General features: G+C 37.9%; 1 protein-coding gene across 1 annotated transcript in view; it reads left to right on the top strand.

Moving 5' to 3' along the window:
• LOC100356485 (protocadherin-15) overlaps window positions 1-25,342 on the top strand; it is a 1,660,811-nt gene that overhangs the window by 1,121,151 nt on the left and 514,318 nt on the right. The window contains 1 exon segment of the mRNA XM_070057681.1: window positions 19,335-19,495. Coding sequence (XP_069913782.1) covers window positions 19,335-19,495 — 161 coding nt within the window.

The following is a 25,342-nucleotide window of genomic DNA, read 5'->3' as shown; positions in this document are numbered from 1 at the left end:
TTCTACCTTTCCAACAGCAAAAGATATTTGCCTATATAAATGTTTTTCTTCCAGTACATGTGAGTATGCATCTGCAAATGTACATTTCTCTCAAAACTCAATGTTTTTCTCCATCCCAGCACATGTGTGCATGTATGCACATGTGTACACACACACACACACACACCTTCTAATACACGTGTAAGAATTTGTTTTGAAGCTGAACCTAGGTGTAACATTATTAGCGGGGTTTGGGAGGGAGATGATGTGTTAGTACTTTGAGTTTTAGTGGAAATGGAGCTCACAGACAGAAGGCTTTTTTTGTTGTTGTTACTCATTGACATATGTCTGGGATGTTTTGCCGAAGCTTTGATCCTAGGGCATTCCAATAGTTGGTGGCAATCATTCAATGTGTACCCCTTTTTGATGATGACTTTTTTTTTAAGATTTGTTTATTTGAAAGTCATAGCTACTACAGAGAGAGAAGAAGAGACAGAGGGAAAGGGAGGTCGTCCATCTGCTGGTTCAATGCCCAGATGGCTGCAATGGCCAGGATTGAGTCAGACCAAGGCAGGAGCTTCTTTTGGGTCTCCCATGTGGGTGGTGGGGCCCAAGAACTTGAACCATCTTCCGTTGTTTTTCCCAGAACGTTAGCAGAGAGATAGATTGGATATGGAGTAGCTGGGGCATGAATTGGTGCCATTATGGGATGTAGGCTTTTCAGGCAGCAACTTTATCTACTGCACCAGAACACCACCCCTAAGAGAAGCCATTTCTGACAGTGACCACTTGACATATAAAAGAACTGTCTTGTGATATGAAATACTAAATGTTAGAGAAGTAAAATAATATGGCATTGGCATATAACCATATTTGAAAAGCTGTTTGCTTTGCTTTGCGTTGTTAAAATTTTGATTATTTGAAAAGACTGAGTACATAGTGGATGACCTAACTATAAGAACAGCGATGACAAAACCAGAAGAAACAAATCATATGCCTACTTGTACTAATTCATTTACATTGCAATGTTCTTCTGAATAACTTTATATGTATAACTTACCTTATAGTGGCATAAATTAAAATGCTGATGAAAAGAGAAAATAAACTTGCAAATAGCATACAATAGCACCTGAGGGTAAAATGCATGATAGGGTAATGTGTTCACCTGTAGGTGATGAGGTATGCTTATAAATCTATGCTTTCTGACAAGCAATAATGCTGTCAAAATGTCAAAATGCATTGTACAGAAATTAACCCAGGGGTTTTTTCACTAGGAAAAGTAAGATTTGCTGGAGGAAGTGGAAATATGATTCAGTGCATTTTGTATGGTATGTTAGAGATCACTAAATAGAGAAAGCTTCATTGACAAAGTGATATTGCTGTACAAGAGAAGTCAGAATTTGATATGGAAATAAGCCTTGAGTTTTTCTGAGTAAGGAGGTTCTAGGAACAGAACTAAGAGGCTATGCTGGAAGATTGCTTGGTGTTTTGGAGAAATAGCTGCAGGGCTAGTAGCAAAAAGCAGCAAATCCTGCTGGATATTTTAGAACTATATAAGGACAGCTGACTTTTACTTTACGGAGGATGGAGAGACATTAGAGAATTTTCAGAAAGATAGTTTTGGTGGTTGTCTGAAAATGGACTGAAGGAAGATAAAGCAGGAAGACCATTTAGGAAGTTATCGAAATAATTGAGGCAAAAACACAAAATTGGCACAGATTATGGTGGTCAAAATATATTAAAGGATCTCATTCTGGATACATTCCTATTCTGTGTGTAAAAAGGATTTTCTTGCAGACTTGATATGGGAATGAAGTGAGTGAGTCAATATGGTTAATAGATTATCAGCCTAGAAAATTTGGAAACATGGGAAGTCCCTGCACTAATGTGAGAAAAACAATGATAAATAGACACAGAAATCAGAAATACGTAGAAACATCCAGAGCAACCTCTTAGCCTATCTTGAATTGATTTGCTTATTAGACATATGAGTGAAATTGTGGAGGAGGCAGTTAACCTTTGTGTCCTCGGTCCTGGAAAAAGTCTAGAGTAAAGCTGTAAGTTTTGGAGTCATACATTGATAGTGTTTGGAATGGCACTGTGATGCAGCAGGTTAACCTGCTCACTGTTTAGTCAACAATCCATATCAGCATTGGTCCATCTCTGTACTAATGCACCTGGAAGGTAATGAAGGATGTCCCACGTGCTTAGCCCCCTGCAACACATATGGGAGACCCAGGTGGAGTTCTGGGCTTCTGGCTTTGTCCTGCTTCTTATCCCTAGTCAGCCTTGCCATTTGGGAAATGAGACAGTGGGTGGAAGATCTCTTTTCACTTTCTGTCTCTTCCATTTACTGTCACTCTTTAAAATCAATAAATCTTTTTTTAAAAAATTTATTTATTTATTTGAATGTCAGAGTTAGAGAGAGGCAGAGAGAGGTCCTTCATCCACTGGCTCACTCCCCAGTTGGCCACAATGGCCAAAGCTTTGCTGATAGGAAGCCAGGAGCCTCTTCTGGGTCTTTCCATGCGGGTGCAGGAGCCCAAGGACTGGGGCCATCTTCTACAGCTTTCCCAGGCGGTAGCAGAGAGTTGTATTGGAAGTGGAGCAGCCGGGTCTCAAACCGGCACCCATAAGGGATGCCGGCACTGCAGGCGGTGGCTTTACCTGCTACGCCATAGTATAAATGAAATGTAGGATAACAATTAAAAAAGATGTACAAAAAATGAACTTACATATTCAAGGCAATGAGTGGCCCAATTACTAGGGCCTCTGTAACTCACGTGGGTGTCAGGTGGAGTTTTTAGCTTCCTGGCTTTACCCTTCCCCAGTTCTGGACGTTGTGGTCACTTGGGGAATGAACCAGCAGATGGAGAATCTCTTTGTGTCTCTTTGTTTTGCTCTGTCAGTCCAACCTTCAAATAAATAATGATTTCAGAAATATGAATACTGGGGCCGGCGCTGTGGTGTAGCGGGTAAAGCCACCACCTGCAGTGCTGGCATCCCATATGGGCACTGGTTCGAGTCCCGGTTTCTCCACTTCCAATTCAGCTCTCTGCGGTCTGAGAAAGCGCTAGAAGATGGCCCAATCTTTGGGCCCCTGCACACACATCAGAGACCCCAAAGAGGCTCCTGGCACCTGGCTTTGGTCAGGACAGCTCCGGCCATTGCAACCATCTGGGGAGTGAGCCAGCAGATGGAAGACCTCTGTCTCTCTCTCTCTGACTCTCCTTCTCTCTGTATAACTCTGATTTTCAAATAAATAAATAAATCTTTAAAGAATACTATAGATGAGATTTCAGGAGATAAAAAAGGCATGCAAAATTAACTTAGACATTTAAGAATTATGAATAGTGATACCGAAAGGGAGAAAACAAAGAAATAGAAGTAAATCAAAATCAAAAGACTGATACTCAGGTCAATGAGCAGAGAGGTAGAGAACAGAGTGATTATCAAGATGAACTATTGTGGGTAAATCAAAAATTGAAACTGACTACACAATTTAACAACATGTAGGTATTGGTAACTTGGACAGACCTATTTATTTAATTTTGTTTTTCTTTGGGGTTGGACATTGGAATAAAAGCCTTACTGCAAAATGTTCCAAATCGTGGGAGGCGTGAGAGTGGAAGATGGATTAGGAGCAAATTTTCATTGAAATTTTCATTTCAGTTTTTCATTGAAAGGAAAGTTGTACAGTGACTAATACAATGATGCAGCATAATGAACATCCTGTTTTGAATGTGTTTTCGTTAGATGAATGTCATTTCTCATCAGCTTTATGAAGCAATGGACCTTTATTGGGCCACATGAAGAAGTTGTTGACAGATTGGCTTAGAGCTGAGAAAGGCTTTCCTGAAGTAAGGAACATCCAAATGTAACCAGTCAGGTTAATTTGGTTCATAGTAGGGATTAGTCAATATACCAGGAAGTCCAGGTTACAGGGTTGTGTGTCCATTGCCATTATTTCTGAAATCTAACAGTCAGCCAAGTGGAGACTCTAAATAATATTAACAGGAAAACAAAGAGACTGTTTTAATGGTTCCCTAGCATTTGTTTCCTAATTTTTGAAAATTGGATAACAGTGTTTTTAAATTAACTACTATATTTTTATTAAATAACCTGAGGTATTTGCTGTTGATGGTGTATTGAAGCAAAATTGTTGAGTATGCTGTAATGTTATACATGCTGTCTGTACAATCTAAGCACTAATTGTCAAGGTGAAAATAAGTTGAAGGGAAAAAGAAGAGTTACAAATGTGTATCTGTTGCCTTGGCCTGTCCCTCTAGGTTCTCTCCAAGGTGGCTGCCTTCTTTTCCAAAAGTGGCTTCTGTTATGTTCTTCTGGAGTTTGCTTTTTTCACCCCTCCTGGAGACACTTCTCTCTATACCTTTGTTTGTTTCAATGCGTTATATTGTCCCTTGTTGTTTATACTCTATCCATGTCTGTTAAACTTTGCTTTATTAATCCCAGGTTGAATTAGCCCAGTTTGAGGATGACATCTTCTTGCTGCTATACTAAATAATAAAGTAATTGGTACTTGATTTGCCTCCAAGAAAAAAAAAAAGAAAAACTAATAATGAAATTCTTGGAATGGATTCTGCATACATTTGAGGAGCCAGGAATATTTTTTTCCCTGAGAGTGAGAGATCCAAATGGCATATGGATAATCTATGCCAGGCATGGCATTACAATTACACAAATTAGCACCTGTAGTGGCATGGGATGAAGTGCAGGTGTAGAGTATTGTAGTATCAAGTGGCTGAGCATTTAATCACTATGACAATGGTAGTAATTATGGTTACATTTGGTTTCCCCTGGCAACCCTAAAAAATGTATATAGGGAAAATGTGAAATTGACAGATACAGAATACAATAAGAACACACATGGAGATCCAGAAAGGTATCCATGGCAGCTTTGAAAGAGCCATGCACCTCTTTGTGTATCAAGGTACACAGGACTGCCTGAGTTGGCAACCCTTTAAGGTCTCTTAAGCCAAATAAATGGTACTGACAAATGACAATGGGGAAATGAGTTATCCTGAGAAATGAGATGGAAAATTATAAGGCTGAGAGCATTGAACCTCTGAATTAGATGAACATCTCTGTCCAGTGAACGTAGACTCTTTAGTCCTTAGTTAATAAATCCTCCTCTGATCAATAGCTTTACATTAAATCCAGCCGGACAATTTCTTCACAAGCTTATGATGATGATTCTCAAAACCCACCTTCATTGCTAGTAGGCCTGTAAGAAGCTAAGTGCTAGCCTAGCAAGAACTCTTAAGATGTGTCCCAACACACCTTGACCCATACACCAAAGTAGATAATAGGATGTTGTCACACTCAAATATCTTGGAGCTAGAAAGCATGTATATGAGAGAATTCTAATAGTGTTAGACAATGGCAAATGAAATAAAAATGTTTGCCTGGACTGAATTCCTTTTCACTAGTGCATTCACCTTGGATTTAGGGTTTAATGTAGTGGTTAGAACACTGAAAAGTGGTGTTAATAATTTGCCACATTGGCTAATTAAGTCAGGTTTTGATGATAGCTTATAGTTAATGAGGTCAAAATGTCTGAGCAACCCAAGTTTACTATTAAAACAAGGTTCTCCTACTTCATCAAGGATCAGAATCATGGATGCTTGTTAAAAGATTGCCTGTAGGGCCCCCACACCATCAATTTCTATCAGTGTTCTGCAGTGGAGTCAGAACTTCATGTGAGAAACTGATACTTCAGTCTGGGCTACACATTTTGAGAAAGCCTAGTTGCATAAACAAGATATGCAGACAGGCAGCCTGAGCTATCAACTAGAAGCCCACTTTTAAATCTACCAAATCAGAATGTGTAGTTCTAACATGATCTCTGTGAGATGCATGTTTATTAAAGATGAGAAGCACTAATTAGAAGAGTTGAAAGGCTCAGGGTCATGGAAATGAGGGATGGATTATTTTTATTTGTATGTAGAAAACACACCCTTTATTCATACCCTGCAAAAGTGTCCAAAGACACACATTGCAGTAAGGTTTTACAAATGTATTGGGAAGGGGAGTGTTCAACTTTCTTGAAGAGTTCCATGTACTTTCTTCTGTTGATTCGGGATGTTACTGAGGGTGCTGTTTTGGTTTGTGTTTCTTGGTCTTAATAGGAATAAATACATGATGCTATGAACATAGTGAGTATAGGGGATGAAATTAACATGTACATTCAGTAAGATGGTCTCATGAAGGCTCACTTGACCACCTGTAATACTGAATACAAGGCCGGCGCCGCGGCTCACTAGGCTAATCCTCCACCTTGCGGCACCAGCACACCAGGTTCTGGTCCCAGTCGGGGCGCTGGATTCTGTTCCGGTTGCCCCTCTTCCAGGCCAGCTCTCTGCTGTGGCCAGGGAGTGCAGTGGAGGATGGCCCAAGTGCTTGGGCCCTGCACCCCATGGGAGACCAGGAGAAGTACCTGGTTCCTGTCATCAGATCAGCGCAGCGCGCCGGCCGTGGCGGCCATTGGGGGGGGTGAACCAACGGCAAAAGGAAGACCTTTCTCTCTCTCTCTCTCTCACTGTCCACTCTGCCTGTCAAAAAAAAAAAAAAAAAAAAAATGAATACAGAACTTTCATGAAGGAGGCAACAAGGCAACACACTAGTTTCATGGGGATAGTCTTTAATACAGGCTCATTACATGGCTACCCAGCTTCTGCCTGAACCAGTGTTAATATACTCAGAGAATGGCTTTCCTCACTGCCTTTTGTAATTGTGAGGTAGCCTTACAACCTTATTTCCAATCCCAGGGCATTTTATTTTAAGACAGAGGAGCATAGCATAGAGTTCACATCTGCAGTATTATGCAACGCTGTTACCACCAGCCTTTGTCACTTAGAAGCTTTTCACATGAGGGGTTGGTGAATTAAGCTGCTGAATTCTGAAAACAGAGACAGCTTGGAGATGATATGCTTAAAGTCTTGGTTGCTCCCTTATATTTTGTGTATTAATTACAGAGTGCAACCAATGATATAGGATTAAGTAGAGCAAAAAAATACTAAAAGGGATAAAGTATTAAGGTGTTCATCAACAGTCAGGACAAGGGCTGATCAAGTCACTGTTTCTCATAGTGTCCATTTCACTTCCACAGGTTTCCTTTTTGGTGCTCGGTTAGTTATACATGTAATTTAAGATGTTTATAGATATTAAATTATTAGATAGCACTTAGAGTTTACAGTATACAAGAATTAAGCTTGTTAAACTTGACAATGAAAAGAATATTAGCAAACAACAAGTGTTTCCCCTTTTTAAAGTTTTTATATTTATAGAAGAATTAATCAGACTTATAAGTAGAGTTTATGGTTAAATATGGTTTTGATTTTGATTTTATCAGTTAAATATATTTCATATTATTTAGATGCTAAAAAGAAGTGAGGGTAGAATTAATTTGTGGTAGTGAAATGATGAATATATCTTCCACCAGTTTCGCTTATTATAGTTTCGGAGTTTCTGCTCAATCCAAATCTAGGTTTATATTATGGAAAGCAAGCTATTTTATATGATAGTTCTCAACTGTTTCTTCTGATTACAGATTTAATTTGTAATATAAGGCATTGGAAACATTTATCTCTATAAATTGTACAAAAATAATGTGGTTTTCCGGTATTCTGGGATAATTCTGAGCTGTCATAAATCTAATGTTAAGTCAGTTTTCTTGGTGCTAAAATATTCAAAGAAATACCATAAGCAATAAAGGAAGATTCGTTCATTAGGAATCATGGCAAAAGATAAAATATGAGGATCTTATGACTTCTCAAAGTTCCCATTAGAAATACATTACAGAAGAATTTGATTTCAATAATTAATTTTCATCCTTGTCTGGTTCTGGATCTTAAGCAAAATGCTTCTAACTTTTCCCCATTCTGTATGAATCTGGCAATGGTCTGTCATACTGTGCCTTGATTGTGTTGAGGAATGTTGCTTCTAAAACTAATTTGCTTAAAGTTTTTATCGTGAAAGGATTTTTTTTTTAATTTATCCAATGCTGTTTCTGCATCTATTGGGATAATCATACTGTTTTTATTCTTTGTTAGTATAATATATCACAGTTATATGCATATACTGAGACTTGCATACCAGGGATAATTATTTTTTAAGATTTATTCTATTTATTTGAAACTTAGAGGTAGAGAGAGAGTGAGAGAAATCTTCCATCTGCTGGTTTGGTTCACGAGCAGCCAAAATGTTCATGGCTGAGCCATCCCTAAGCCAGGAGCTTTTCCTCAATCTCCCACATGGCTGGCAGGAGACCAAGCACTTAGGGGAACTTCCACTGATTATCTCTGAGCCAAGGGAGCTTGATTAGAGGTGGGCTGCCAGGACACGGTCGGCGTCCATATGGGATGTTGGCTTCGTAGGCAGCAGCTTTAGCTGCTATGCCATAATGATGGCCCTTCTGTGAACTTTTGGGAGTTCTTTCACAAATGTAGAAATGGATGCTAAATTCCTATTGTTCTAAAACTCTATAGTTCAAAGGTTAGCTGGATAAGTGAGATATAAGCAAAATTAGTATAAAGTCTACTCTAAAATAACTGATGTATGTATTTCCTTAATATTTTATTCACAATAGAATACATAGATTTTAGCAGTTGCCTAAATATGAAGGTATTTTTACATTTATAAATGTATGTGTTTTGAATTTTAGCCATTTTGACAGGGGTGAGGTGATATCTCATTGTGGCTTTCATTTGCACTTCCCTGATGGTTAGAGATATTGAGCATTTTTTTCATATTTGTTGACCTTTGTATTTCTTCTTTTGAGAACTGTCTATTGAAGTCCTTTGCCCATTTCTCAACTTCATTTCTTGGTTTATTGTTGAGTTTTTTAAGTTGCTGTTATATTTGAGATATTAATCTTTTGTTGAATACTTTGTAAATATTTTTCCCAACCCCTTGGATGTCTCATCACTCTTGATTATATCCTTTGCTGTGCAAAAGACTCTGAGTTTGATAGAGTTCCACGTGTTTAGTCATCCCCCACACCTATGTCTTGGAGTGTTTCCCCTACACTCTTTTCCAGCAGCATCATAGTCGCATTCTTAAATTTAGGCCTTTGATCTATCTTGAGTTGATTTTTGTGTATGGTAAGAGGTATAGATCTGGTTAATTCTTCTACAGATACAAAACCTGTTTTTCCAGCACCATTTACTGAAGAGAGTATCCTTACTCCATTATATGGTCTGAGCATTTTGTTAAAAATCAGCTAAATATACATGGATTAATTTCTGAACTGTATGTTCTGTTCCATTGATCTATGTTTTTGTTTTTATGCCAGTACCACGCTATACAATAACTTTGTAGTATGCTTTGAAGTCGGGCATTGTGATGCCTCCAGCTTGATTTTTTTCTTGCTCAGGATGGCTTTATCTATTCTGTTTTGTGTGTGTGTGTGTGATTCCACATGAATTTTCAGATTGCTTTTTCTAATCTGATAAACATTGCTGATATTTTAATATGGATTTCATTGAATCTGTACAGGTAGTATAGACACTTTAATGATATTCATTCTCCCAATCAATGAGCAAGGAAAGTATTTCCTGTGTGTATGTCCTTGATGAATCCTTTCATAAATTTTTGCTGATTTCCATTGCAGAGGTCTTTCACTTCTTTGGTTAAATTTATTCCTAATGGTCCAGCAATGTGGTGTAGTAGGTAAAGCTGACAACCATGAGGCTGGCATCCCATTTGGGTGTTGGTTCAAGTCCAGGCTTCCAGTACTATATTGATTACACATGGCAAAAGTGTCGGGGCACCGGATTCTGCCCCGGTTGCCCCTCTTCCAGGCCAGCTCTCTGCTGTGGCCAGGGAGTGCAGTGGAGGATGGCCCAAGTACCTGGGCACTGCACCCCATGGGAGACCAGGAGAAGTACCTGGCTCCTGCCATCAGATCAGCGCAGTGCACTGGTCGCAGTGTGCCGGCCGCGGCGGCCATTGGAGGGTGAACCAACGGCAAAAGGAAGACCTTTCTCTCTGTCTCTTTCTCTGTCCACTCTGCCTGTCAAAAAAAAAAAAAAAAAAAAAAAGTGGACATCCTTGTGTTGTTCCAGATCTGAGGGGAAATGCTTTCAGTTTTTCCCCATTCAGTATGATACTGGATGTTGGTTTGTGATAAATAATCTTTATAATTTTGAGGAATGTTACTTCTATACCTAATTTTTGGAAGGTATTTTTCAGGAAGGGGTGTTGGATCTTATCACATGCTTTCTTTGCTTCTATTGAGATGATCATGTGATTTTTGGTCTTCATTCTATTGGTGTGATTTAGAACATTTATTGACATGTGAATGATGAACTACCCTTGCATTTCTTGGATAAATCCCACTTCATCATGATGTATTCTCTTTGATATGGTTCATTAAGGATAGAGTTCTGTAGTTTTCTTTCCATGTCATTTCTTTCATATCAAAGTAATGCTGGTCTCATGAAAAGAGTTTGGCAGAATTCCATCCCGTTCAATATTTTGGAGTAGTCTGAAGAATATTGAGTTACTTCCTCTTTGATTGTTCTGTGAAATTCATTAGTAAAGCTATCACTTCCCAGACTTTTCCTTGGTGGAAGTCTTTTAACTGCTTCAGTGTCCTTGCATGTAATGGACCTGTTTATGTTGCCTATATCTTCTTGATTTAATTTTGGTAGGTTATATGAATACAGGAATTTATCCATCTCTTTGAGGTTTTCTGGTTTATTAGCATGTAGTTCTTCATAGTAGTTTCTTTTCTTTTGTATCTCAGCAGTGTCAGTTGCAGTGTCTCCTTTTTCATCTCCAATTTTTACTTTTTTATTTTGTTCATCTGGCTAGATGTTTATCTATTTTGATTATCTCCTTAAAGCATGAGCTTTTTTTGTTGATCTTTTGTTCTTGTTTTTATTTTTTTTTTCAGTTTCAATTTCATTTATTCTCTAATCTTTGTTATTTGTTCCCTCCTGCTGATTTTGGATTTGGTTAATTCTTCTTTTTCTAAGTCTTTAAGAGGCATCATTAGATCTTCAATTTGAGACATGTCTCCTTTGTTTCTTAATGTAAGCACTTGGTGCTATAAAATTCCCACTTAGTACTGCTTTTGCTATATCCCACAGGTTTTATATATTGTGTTTTCATTTATTTTGTAGAGTTTTTGATTTCCTTTTTAATTTCTTTAATGACTTGTCCACTGATGACAGTGGAATGTTGAAGTTACTCACTATTATTGTATTGGAGTATATCTCTCCTTTTAGTTCTAATAGTAGCTTCTATATGCATCTGGGTGGGCTTGTGTTAGGTGTGTGTATATTTATGATATGTCTTCTTGCTGAATAGAACTTTTCATCAAAATATATTGTCCTTCTTTGTCTCTTCTTAAAGTTTTTTATTTAAAGTTTGTTTTACCTGATATCAGGATAATTAAACCTCACTTTTGGTTTCCATTTGCCTGGTATATCATTTTCAACCCTTCATTTTCAGTCTGTGTGTATATTTGTGAAATCAGTTTCTTGTGGGCAGCATATAATGGGGTCCTGGTTTTGTATCCTTTCAGCCAGCCTAAGTCTTTTAGTTGGTTAATTTAACCCATTTACGTTCAAGGTTATTATTGATGAGAACTAAGTATGCTCTGTCATTTTGTGGATTTGATAATGATTCTACCTACTCTGTTAGTGAATTTGGTGGTGTCAAGTGTTTTCAAGATGTGTATTTTTTTTTAATTTATTTATTTGAAAGGCAAAATTGAGAGGTGAGGAGAGAGAAAGAGAAAGAGACAATGAGAGAGCACAAGAATGGGAGATTTTCCATCTGCTGGTTCACTCCCAAAATGGGCTGCAATGATTAGGGCTGGGCCAGGCTGAATCCAGGAGCCAGCAGCTTCTTCCAGGTCTCCCACATGGGTACAGGGGTCAAGAACTTGGCTATCTTCCACTGCCTTCCTAGGCATATTAGCAGGGTTCTGGGTCAGAAATGGATGCAGCCAAGAGTTGAACTGGTACCCAAATTGGGATGCCAGCTATTCAGGCCATGGCTTAACCTGTTGTACTACAGCACCAACCTCCATGATGTTCATTTCTAATGCAGGACTCCCTTCAAAATTTCTTATATGACTCATCTGATGGTGAATTCTCTCAGTTGTAACTTAACTGGGAAATATTTCCCAGTTTACTTTTAAAGGATCACTTCTCTGGATATGATACTCTTGGTTGGTTGGAAGTTTTTTTCATTTAAGAAATTCAATATATCATCCCACTGTCTTGTGAACTATAGGGTTTCCACTGGGAAGCCTGATGTTAATCTAATCAATTTTCCTTTATGTGTAACTTGACACTTTTCTACTTTTCTCTTACTGTCTCTCTCTCTCTCTCTCTCTTTTTTTTTTTACAGGCAGAGTGGATAGATAGAGAGAGAGACAGAGGGAAAGGTCTTCCTTTTTGCCATTGGTTCACCCTCCAATGACCGCCACGGCTGGCACGCTGTGGCTGGCACACTGTGCTGATCCAAAGGCAGGAGCCAAGTGCTTTTCCTGGTCTCCCACGGGGTGCAGGGCCCAAGCACTTGGACCATCCTCCACTGCCTTCCCGGGCCACAGCAGAGAGCTGGCCTGGAAGAGGGGCAACCGGGACAGAATCCGGCGCCCCAACTGGGACCAGAACCTGGTGTGCTGGCGCCGCAAGGTGGAGGATTAGTCTATTGAGCCACGGCGCCAGCCTCTCTTACTGTCTTTAAGATTCTCTCCTTGCCTATAACTTTGGAAATTTGTGAACAATATGTCTGAGAGAAGACCTGTTTTGGTTGAGTCTCTTTGGGGTTCTTTGAGCTTCCTGTATCTGGATGTCCATGTCTCTTTGAAGACCTGGGAAATTTTCAACTATTATTTCATTTAACATGAATTTACTGCTTTTTAACTTTTCTTCTCCTTCAGGAATACCTCTAATATGAACAGTGGTTGTTTCACAGCACCCCATATTTCACATAGACTTTCTTCTTAATTTTTATTCTTCTCCATTTGTTTTTGTTTGTGTTATATCAAAATTCTTGTACTCAACTTCAGAAATTCTTTCCTCCACTTGGTCTATATTGCTGTTGAAACTCTTAAATGTATTTTTAATTGGAGTGATCGAAGATTTCATCTCCAAAATTTGTTTTTTCCTTCTTAATGAGGTCTATCTCCTTAGTAATACTTTCATTCATGTCACTTATTGATTTCCTCTTTGCTTTAATCTACCTAGGGTCTCTGGCATCTTGTTGAGTTTCCTAACAATCATTATTTTGAATTCTATATCTACCATTTCATAGATCTCTTTCAGTTCAGAATCTAATTCTGGAGGAGCCTTTATTCTTTTGGGAGAATCCTCTTACCTTGCTTCTTAATGTCTCCTGTGTCCTTGCATTGATGTCTGCCCATTTGTTGTATTACTTCCTTTTTCTTTATGGAGTTGATTTTATTATGAAAGAGTCTACAGTTTAGGTGGAATGCAGGATATTACTTGGCTTGTTGATTTGGTTTTCATTCTAAGTGAGCTCAGGAGTATAGTCTCTGAGTGATTTCTTTTGTCTTAATCAGTATAAGCTATGTCCGTAAATGACACAGTAGACTAGTCTATAGTTGGTAGGAGTAGAATTGTGACTTTGAGATGAATATGGGTTTCCTTGGATGTGTTTCTTTGGTCCATAGAGATGTCAGTGTCAGTCTCTCTGAATGTAATAGCCAGGGCCTTGTTCTTGTTGCTGAGGGAGACAAAGGTAGCTGCCCCATTGTCCTAATGGTAAGCTGAGTGATGCCAGGACTTGTGGTGCCAATTGCTATGACTGTAGAACTCTAACACAGATGGACCCTCCCTCAGATCATGCTAGGAGAGTCCAACTGGTGCTATGGCTTATAGTACCCACAACCCTAGTCCTAGGACTTAGGATGTGAAGTGAACCCTGTTTGATTTCTACAGTGTAACTACACAGTATACAGGAAATTTTACTCTGGAGGGTATGAGTCCAGAGAAGTGGAATGCATGTAGGTTCTTCCCTGTGTCCACTGGGTAGATTCCAGAGGAACCAAGAAATTTAAGGTAGTTTGTTACAGTCCTGCTGTTGCAGAATACACTGGGGTTTTTACTCAAGTCTTCCAAAGTAGGCTATATGTTGTATTAGCCCCGAAAAGCTAAGGTGAATCCTACTTACATAGAGTATGTGAGTGTAACTCAGGCTAATGCCCCAAAACTCCCGCAGTTGTAGGATGCAGGGGTCCTGTCCTTTGCCTCACATGTTGCCCTGACTCTGACTATGATGCTTGTAGGAGAACAGAGGTGCGCTGCCACTCTGTGAGAGTTGGGGAGTAAGAAAGCAAGCAAGGTGGCTTCCCTGCGCCAACCCTGGTAGTTGCTCATTCCCTAGTCAGATCTCCAAGCTGAAGTAAAAGTCAGTGGCTGACTGTGGACTTCCCTCTCAAGTAAAACTGAGCAGTGGGGCTCATGGCAATTTCTTCCTACATTGAAGTGGTAAGATGGCAGTTAACAGCCAGCAGCTGGCTGTGCAGAGGGAGTGGCTGCAGTGGTGTCTCTGTCTTCTCTCCTTTTGTCCCATGGGCTCTTCACTGTTTGTTTATTTTATTACTTTACCAAAATTTCTGTCAGTCAGACTCATGGAAACATAGTCCTTCCTTTGTTTCTTTAATACCCCAGAGCAGCTTAAGTCAGTGCTGCTATACCTGTTTAGCCATGTAAATAAACTCTCGGTATGTATTTGTTAAAGAGTTCTTTTCCATCAATCAATTCCAATTTGACATTTGATGAGGAAATTAAGAATTAGATGAGGAAGTAAAAGGAATGGGGACCACTCTAGTAATTGCAGGCTTGGATGGGTTCCCTGATAGTTAGGCTGATATATGAGAAGACATGGCCTTTGGAGACATGAGGTCCTCTTTACAATTTTAATATAGTATGGGCCTTCTCTCCCCACTTTTTCTTTGATTTATTTGTTTTGAAAGACAGTTACAAAGGCAGAGGAAGGAAAGGGGAAAGAAAGAGAGGGAGAGAGAGATCTTTCATCTGCTGGTTCACTTGCCTGTTGGCCTCACTTGGAGCCAGAGCTGGGCCTTTCTGAGACCAGGAGTCTATAGCTTCTTTTAGGTCTCCCACATGGGTGCAGGGGTGCAAGGACTTGGTCCATCTTCTACTGCTTTCCCTGGCCATAGCATAGCAGAGAGCTGGATCAGAAGTGGAGCAGCTGGGACTTGAAGCAGAGCCCATATGGGATGCCAGCGCTGCCACTCACAGCTGTACCCACAGCAACGACCCCCTCCCTACTTTCTAATTCTAATAATTATTATTTTGCTGTTTTTCATTTTAATCCATGTGAATTCTTCCAGATAGGTTTCTGTACCTATGTGTTGATGAAACACGATAATCCCTGCTCTGTGACCTGAACAGTAGACTTGCTTTGTAAAGACTCCTATGACCAAAAAAAGGCATTTTTTCTTCTCTGACATTTTTCATACCAAAAAGAATCTAATATCATGAGCAACAAATACAATTCCTATTTCTGTGTCATTACTCTGTAACAAGAGCTGGAATTAGCAGCTTACATGTGCTGTCAGCTCATTTGGTCATCAAAATGATCCTAGAGGCTCCTATTGGATGTGAATTATCTATATACATGAATGATAGAGGAAGGAAGTTGGTATAATCAGACTACTATATAGTTGTATTTATTTTCCAGTATATTTGTATTGATGTAATCTAAGCATTCTTTACAATTAAAAAACAGCTTACCAATGTAACAAGATCTTAATAAAAATGAAATCTGAAACACTTAATGTAAGTAGGCTATGCATTGATGATTACATGAACATGTGTAACTGATACTATGCTAATATCTCTGAAGAATATAGTAATACAGATGAAAGAGCTGCTAAGATAGTTCTTTGAATGGAAGCCATATGTTAATAGAATAATAGTGGATTAACTTTCCAGTTTTGGTAAAACAGTCTCCAGTTAGAAGAAAATGACCCTCATTGCCTAGTCCTTGAAAGAAAGAAGCACAAATCTCAATAGTCAAAGATGTCAAAAACTGAGTGTGACATTGCTAAAAGTGTCACAACAATTAACTGTGCTAATATTTTTATTGTGGTGATGATTATCTTAGACATTCTAGAATCCAGTGTTTTCTTCAGGAACATCCATATGGTGTTAGAAAAATCTGTTCTTTGATACTAATATTACAGAGGAGGGAAGTCTGTGCTGATTCTTTTTCATATAGCTGGCAAGGGAAGGGTCCATGACAGAATCTAAACCTGTTAATTCCAGGGCCAGCTCTTTTAAATTCTATAAGTATTAAGCTAAGTTTAATTCCCTTTTCCTAATTACCACTGTTTTTTATTGTAATGGAGGAACAATTTCATGCAAGAGGAATCTCACTGGATATCACCTATTCTGCAAGGCAGATCTCTTCAAGGTCAGGACCTGTTGATCCTTTGCTTGTCAAGTAATAGGTCTTTTCACCCCTACTAATATTCTTTGTTCAGGCTGATATTAAGAGTTACCAAGCTTTCTTCTTAGGTTTGCCCAATGTAACCTTTAAAAAATTATCATTGTCTTTACACTTAACATCAAGGATAAAAATGGAAATTAAATATCGCATGGAAGGTATTAAGCAAAATGGCCTGACTGATGAAAAGAGTAATTTGCAAAGCAAGAGAAAAATAAAGGAACTGCATTCTCTCAATATGCCCAGGCAATTCTGCTGGTTGCTGCTTGCCAGCATCATCTCAGAGCACCAGCAGCCCAGACCGAGAAATGCTAACACCTGTGGAAAGAAAGGGTTCTCCCCACTGGATAGAGGAAGAAGAGTTTCTGATTCATTGCTTTTCAAATTGGTGTCACTCATTTTTCTGGGGTGGAGGGAGGAAGAGGAGTAGGGTTTTTCAGGAGAACTGTAAGGAGCACCTACGTCCTTTGTTCAAAAACATTGTTCCCTGCATCGTGTCTGCCTTAACTATGCTGTCTTTCCCAAAGTTTTGATCTAAATCACTATGGCAGATGAAAATCTTGAGAGATTTTTTTGCAACATGAGTGGAATATTCTGGTGAAATAACAATCAGAATTGTATTTCTTGTTAAACACACTAGCAATAGAAACACAAACTGCTCATTCTTCATTCCTTGAAGCACACAGGGATGAGCTCCAAGGCAGAACAATATTCATGTTACTTCCAGGAATATGAAGAAGCTGATTGAAGAAATTTTAAGTTTGGATGTAGTGTTACATTTCATGATTTAATAGTGTTAAAATACCTGTTGAAACTTGGTTTGGTTTTAAAAATTGTTTTAAATAAAGGAGAGCTTAATGCCCCCTCCCCTGAGTGGGCTTGCTCAGTGTGTATATATAATGTGGAATGATCTGACAGTGCTGCTGTTATGCACTGATGAGTCAAGTTAACATTAGTTCTGCCTATTGTACATTCTGTTGATTAGATAATAGAATAATTAATTGCATATTGAAGTACTTATCTGTACTTATGCTGTGAGAAGTATTTGCAAATGAGTTTGTACTAGAGCCTTGAACATATTTTGGTAGAGAAAATGCCATCAACATCTGATCTGAGGTGGATAATTTGTGGATTGTTGTCATTTCAATCAAATATAAAGATCAATTTCACTCACTGTCTACATTTTCACTTGGTAGTATGTGAAAAATAGAAGAAAATCGCTTTCCTTTAGAAAAGCATGTGTATGTGAGAGAATTTGTTTAAACATTGCTTAGGTTCATTGTTAGAAAGGAAGCATGTTTCCTTCCAAATAAAATACATTTGTAATATTATTATAAGAAAATATTATAGACAATTATTGTTTTTGTTAAATAGCTGAGAAAAATCTTCTGAGAAGTTTTTCCTAGCTTCTTAAATTTTTTTTGTAATTATGTATTGGTAAAATATTTAGGGAGCTAGTGTTGTTGCATAGTAGGTAAAGCCACTGCCTGCAATGCCAGCATCCATATGGATATCAGCTCGTGTCCTGGCTGCTCCACTTCTGATCCGGCTCCCTGCTAATGATCTGGGAAAAGAAGCAGAAGATGGTGCAAGTACTTGGGTCCTTGCCACTCACATGAGAGACCCAGATGAAGTGCCTGGCTCCTAGCTTTGGCCTGTCCCAGTGCTGGCCATTGTGGCCACCTGGGCAGTCAACCAGCAAATGGAAGATCTCTCTCTTTTTCTCCCTCTCTATTTAATGCTATCAAAATAAATAAATAAATCTTTAAAACAAAAAATTATGCCTATTATGTATCTTAAGAAAGGGCAGCTGGTACATTGTACATCATAATCTTCAAGCCAGACTCATATTTATAGATTATCTATATATCCTATGCGTTTTCCTAAGGCAATGATTTCTCTAGATATTTTCCATTAATTCCCATGTCTCTGGGAGGATACATTTTTGTTTTGCACAGCCACATGTCTGCTATATGCCTTACGTTTAATAAAACGGATTAGCAGATAATGATTGCTCTAAGCTGTAGTGCATTATTGTTTGGCAATCAAATTGCTGTTGTATTAGAAGAAAATGCCATTTGAGTTGTATCAGTGCTGTTTTTGTTCAACTTGTAAAATACCTGAGATTTTTTAACAGAGTGGAGAAGGTTAAAGACATGCTCTCTTTTCAACTATTATTCAAGAACCACCTATGATTCAGCCTGCTGAAAAAATAGAATACAGGAACGAACATGTTACTTGGGAATAGTTTGTTTTTCTAGCCGAACACACCAGATGATGTCTTAAAGAATAGCTTCGATTGTGTCTGCACACTAGTTTTGTCTTTCGCATTAAGATTTATGTTTTATGGATTTGCTCTAGAATAAAAGAAAAGCAGTTCTCACCATGGGAGACTCCTTTACTATTTTATCTATCCCTTTATCTTCCTTTCTCTTTTTGCCAAGATATCTCTTTTCCTATCAGAAGTCTTACTGAGTGAATCGAAGTATCAGACTCTGTTATTACAGGCATTTCCTTTTGTTCACTGTAAAACTCACTCATAACTCCTGTGAGAAGTGATTGATGGGGGAGAGGAACAGCTTCATGTTGTCCAAGAGAAACAAGAAATAAATGGTGAAGCTCACCGAGATTTAAATCTCTGCCTCCTACCTCAACATCCCAAAATCATTTCTAATGAAGATCTTTTTTTTTTGCCTTCTTTGGCACAGAGCACTTCCTTTGTTATGCTGAATATCTGATTTTTCTGCTTAAAATGTGTTTGTAGGTACGATGGGATTTAATAGCATATTAGTATGAGATTTAATAGCATTTGTTAATGTTTGCTGAAGAGTGAATATGCATAGATTATATTTTCGAAAACTTTATTTGGTTTGCAGGTACAATTCTGGTGGACAACATGCTGATCAAAGGGACTGCTGGAGGACCAGACCCCACCATAGAACTCTCTTTAAAGGACAACGTGGATTACTGGGTGTTGTTGGATCCTGTTAAACAGATGCTTTTCCTCAACAGCACCGGCAGAGTTCTGGATAGAGATGTTAGTGATTTTTTCTGTCTTTACCACTGTATAACAACTTCACTGTAGTTTAAACATTTATGTGTTTGTTAATATGATGTTCAGGTTTTTTCTTATATAATTTGGCCTTATCCAGGTTCCATTAACAGTCACAGATTTTTTTGAATGCTTTTGAGAGAGGAATCAGAGAATAAGGAACATCAGTATCTGAGAGAAATCATTATCAGTCTCCGTTAAGAGTGGAATAAAGAGGTGGTAACCATGGCAAAGTAGGGCAAACATGGCCAGAGTTAATTTCTCTCCAAAAGTGCCTAAGTATGAAGGTGCAATTAAACTATTGATAGGACAACAGAGTTACGTGGGTGTACTGATTGGTAGCTGCTCCCATAAGTACCGTTGACTGATGGAGGAGTGAGTCTATGGCCCATGTGCTCATGGAGCTGTGAAAAGAGACAAGGAAAAGTTTCCTGGCCTGTGCCCATCTGGTTATTCTCAGGCAGCATAAATATTTTGCTATTAAGAAGAGTTAAATTAGCAATGTTGTTTAATAGCTCCTTTGTTTAAAGTTCAAAAAGCACTACAAGATTTAAATAGTTCTCTAAAGTAGCTTCATTTTTGCTTTTTTGTATACAAGTTTTTTTTTTTTTTTTTTTGAAGATTTATTTTTTACTTGAAAGGCACACTTAGGGTGAGACAGAGAGAGCGAGAGAGAGAGACAGAGAATCTTCAAGTCTTTGATTCACTTCCAAAGTTGCTGCAATGGCCAGGGTTGTCTCCAACATGGCTGCAGGGGCAAAAGGACTTGGGCCATCTTCCCCTGCTTTTCCAGGTGCATTAGCAGGGAGCTGGATCGGAAGTGGAGCAGTGGGGACCCAAACAGGCACCCATATGGGATGCAGGTGCTGCAAGTGGAAGCTTTATCTATGTCACAACACTGGCACCTGTATCTAAGTCTAGGTTATAAAAAAGAGAGGCAAAGGGGAGGAATTAAAACCTGTAATTGTATAGGACTCTAAGGAAACTCTGAAATTGTATCTGAATCTTTAAACATGCCTGCCCCTAAGTTCAGGGTTTATCAAATTCAAATGTCAGATATTTAGCTTATTGAATCTGAATGATTCCACATCATTGCTCAGGGTCTCTGATCCACTTTACAATTCTTTATATAGTGGATAATACCTTACTCTGTTTCACATCTAAAGCTAGGCATTTTGATACATTTCAATCCGTGTCCTCTTTGAGTGCAGATAGCTATCTCCTTTATTGTCTCAATTTTTTTGAATTCTTGTGAATCACTCTGTTGTCAGTGTTTTTAGGGCTTCATTCATTAAAATGTAATGGATTTTATCCTCAAAATTCATAATGTGGTCCCCACCTGTTTTGCCTGAAGTGCTGCTATAAAGAACTTCTCGTCCACATCTAATCTCAACTGGAAATTAAAATGCAATTAATTGTAAAATAACATAAGCTTATGATAACCATGTCAAAAACTTAAAAAAAGCACTAAAAAACTTGAATACCCAGAGAAAATAAGATTTATGGTTCTTTCAAGTATATATATGAATTAGTTATATACTTCTATTGTGATCTAATTTTAATTAAGTAAATATGTTATGCTATTATGCTTCCAACCCACATGTTACCTTTTCCTTTTTTAATTTTTTTATGTATTTACTTGGGAGATACAGTCACACATACATACACACACACACACACACACAAGAGGGAGTCTTCCACTCACTGGTTCACTCCCCAGCTGCCTGCAGTGGCTGGAGCTAAGCCCATCTGAAGCCAGAAGCCAGGAGCTTCTTCAGGTCTCCCATGCTGCTGCAGGGACCCACACACTTGGTCCATCTTCCACTGGTTTCCCAGAACATAAACAGGCAGCTGGATCACAAGTGGAGTTGCTGATACTCGAATTGGCACCCATGGGATGCCAGCACTCAGGTGGAAGCTAAGCCTGCTGTGCCATGGCATCGGCCCCTTACATGCTACCTTTAATACGTCATTTTTATATTTCCATGTAAATCACTATATAATCTGGGATATTTTTCAAACTTCTTATTTTGGACATAAATTTTACTTAGAGTTTTCAATAACTACAAAAAAAGCTGCAGTCAAGACTTGTATATGAAACTTTGTATAAATGTCCAGATTTTTTGACGATACATTTATTTTATTAAGACAGTGAATTATATGTATCTTATTAAATATTCCCTAAATACTATGTATATAACTCCATACCACCATACCAATATTATTAAGTATTTGTAGCATTTGAAAAAAATCATAATTTAAACATTTGAAATGACTTTAATCTACTTGGAACTGTTTATTTTTATTTTTATCATTGTTTATGTAGATTGAAGTCATTTTTTTTTTCTTGGGTATTCCTCTCCATGCTCTTAGTTAACAATTTTCCATACAAACCAAACAGGTAATTCATTTGAGAAAAAGATGAGTACCTATTTCACACATACAGATTATATTTGTAAATAATAGTGTCCAGTATTAATGTAATTGCATTAACATTGGGATATAAATATATACATACAAGTATTTGTAGCACCTTAAATTTTATTAATTTAAGTGTTTCTCAAGTTATAATATGCATTATTAATGAATAACTATGATACTATTAAAATTTCAATATGTTTCTTTTGAAATACAAGACACTTCATGAAATCTATTTTTTAGCTTGGTGTTAAATTTTGTGAGTTGCTCCCTTTATACAAATAATAAATCATAATATGCTACAAGTAGCAATATACAACCTGTAATCAAGTTATAACCATGTTAAAAACTGCCAATGCTCCATATTCTTATTATTGGCTTATGATTCATTTTACTCCTAGTGGAAAATTGCTTTACAAATTTTTAGTGAGAAATTTTCCACTGAGTTCTTGGAATACAATGATGCTCTTTTAGGAATATTCTGATTTTAGTCACAGTTCTTTGGCTTACAAGGAAAGCACAAAACTGTCTTCAAATGAACTCAACTCAATGGGTAGGGAGTATTAAGAATATTACCATAGAAAGAAAAACTCATTTGGTTTTAGGGAAGTTGTAATTTTGCAAGGACAGAGGGAAACTGCTTGCTCTTGTACCACATGGAGTCTTCAGCACACAGCTTTCTCTATGCATATTCTTGGTATCTCCATGCAAATTGGACTTGGTTTGTATTTTTATCATGTCTCTGTTCCTTTGTTTTGCCCTTGACTCACCTTTCTATTGTTCATTCCCTGTCTGCTCCCTGTAAGCTACCACAGGCTGCAGTAGAATCCTGTGTGTGTTTATTTTTTGCACATTAGTGAGCTGCAGAAAACTAAGTGTACATACTGACTTAAATATAGGCAAGGAAGGACAGATAGGGTCAGGTGGTAGATCCATACCCAATTCTACCTCTTTGCAGCATTAGTAAAGAGGAAGTGTATCTTCTTCGAAATCAAGTTATATATTTTTTAAATTGAGACTACAAACTCTGTCTTGGTGGAAACATTTGAACAAGTATGGTTGCATAGAACTAAAAGCAAATTTAATATAAACCAAGTGTCAATATTAACATTAAATGTAGAGCAATGGGCTAAGCCTACTCCTGCATCAATGGCACTGATTCTGGTTCTGGCTGCTCCACTTCCAATCCAGCTCTCTGCTGTGGCCTGGGAGAGCAGAAGAAGATGGCCCAAGTCCTTTGGCCCCTGCACCCACTTGGGAGGCCAGGAAGAAGCTCCTGGATTTGGATCAGCCCTGCTCTGGCCATTGAAGCCATTTGGGGAGTGAACCAGGGGATGGAAGCCCTTTCTCTGTCTCTCCCTCTCTCTATTTGTAACTCTACCTCTCAAATAAATAAAATCTTAAAGAAGCAAAATTTTAAAAAGTTAAATAACCTCATAAAGTAATGATCATCATAAAAATTTCTGAGGACAAATATAAAGCAAAGTCATCCAATATTGAAATACTTGTATTTAATTTACAAACTTTATATTATTATGAGTAATGAACCATGAGATAATTTTGCTCCAAACGTCCTGCCCTGGTGTTAATCATTTCATTATTTCCTATATTTATTTCTGTTCAGTGTATTTATGTAAATTATCGGCAGTTAAAAGTCTTGAATAATAAAACCAAAATATGATGTCTGATGGGAAAATAAGTCTCAGTAATGAAGTAATATCATATAAGACTCTGAAATGCCAAGTTATTATTTAAAGTGGTCAATATTCTCTAACCGTTATTGGGCATGAGATAACAATTATCATTATGGAGCTGGTGCTGTGGAGCAGTGGGTTAATGCCCTGGCCTGAAGTGCCAGCATCCCACATGGGCACCGGTTCAAGACGTGGCTGCACCACTTCCGATCCTGCTCTTTGCAATGGCCTTGGAAAGCAGTGGAAGATGGCCCTAGTTCTTGGGCTCCTGCACCCACGTAGGAGACCTGGAAGAAGCTCCTGGCTTTGGATTGGCGCAACTCTGGCTTTTGCGGCCATTTGGGGAGTGAACCAGCAGTTGGAAGATCTCTCTCTGTGTAACTCTGACGTTCAAATAAATTAATAAATATTTAAGAAATAACTATTATGGTAATGTTGAGACTTTAATAATAGGAAAATAATCTTTGATTTCCTATAATACTTACCTCAAAATGTTAGATAATTTTTTAAAAGTTTCTGAATGGGCAGGAATTATGCTCATGACCACACCAAAGGAGTTAATGTGTCTTCTTTCAAACCTGACTTTCACATCCATGTGGGGCTGTGACTACTCTAGTAAGGCAACTCTCCATTCACTTGCTACATTTAGTATCTGCATGTCTTCAGTAATGATAGTAGTCATTATGACAGTTAAACTTGATGGAAATGCCAAACCACTGCTAGACATAATTTTATTGCTTTAAAATTATTTCTAAAACATACAGGGTCTCCTTTCATTTTAATGTAGTTTATATGTGAGTAGTAAAAGGTTTTTATATTGTAAAGGTAGTATGTACCTAGCAGGGAAACTCATGCCAAAAACCATTCATTCCTTGAGGATCAAAAGTACTTTGCCTACACTCAAATCAATTCTTATAGGTATACTAAAAATTAATTTTCTGCTTAACATATTAAGCCCTCCAAATATTATTTCTAGAAAAAAATCAATTTTCTTAATATCAGATCTGTGTGTTTTACTCTGTATTGTCACATTAATATAAAACTGAACTTTGCTTGTTAAATCCTAACAGAAGGAGAAGGAGGGAGGGTGGGGGAGAGAGGGAGAGATAGAAGGGGAGAGAGAAAGAGAAATCTACCATCTGCTGGTTCAATTCCCAAATATCCAAAATGGCCTTGGGCAGGTGTCAGAACCCCAAGCTGGGAGTTCAGCCTATAGGTCATCTGTGTGTGTGGCAAGAACCCAATTACTCGAGCTATCACTGCTGCCACCTGAGATCTGCATAAGCAGGAAAGGACTGAGGACCCAGTGCAACCGCGAGGCTAAACATGCATTTCTTTATATTTTAAATTACAAAATACTTAGATAATTGTTAGAAAATTTTCTTTTGTTAACACTTCAAATACTGCTTTTTAGTGAGAACCTCCAGTAACTTGATGTGTGTCATTCTTGATGAAAACCTATATACACATGTCTAGTGATACACAAATATGCAAATATAAACTGTTAAGTATCCATTTTTAAATGGAAAGCATAGTTTGCATGTCTAGCTATATATGAATCATAGTTGTTTCAAGAAATTACCCCAAAACAATTGATATATAACTTTTTCCTTCTTTGTCATGAAATAAAGCGAGTAAAGATGATTAGAAAAGATAAAATTATCATGACTGATTTTTGCCACTAGTTATGAATGAAAAACCAAAATTTCTTTAACACATT

Source organism: Oryctolagus cuniculus, chromosome 15, assembly GCF_964237555.1.
Source record: "Oryctolagus cuniculus chromosome 15, mOryCun1.1, whole genome shotgun sequence".
NCBI lineage: Eukaryota > Metazoa > Chordata > Mammalia > Lagomorpha > Leporidae > Oryctolagus > Oryctolagus cuniculus.
Note: the sequence above shows the minus strand (reverse complement) of the source record. Positions and strands in the feature narration are given on the sequence as shown.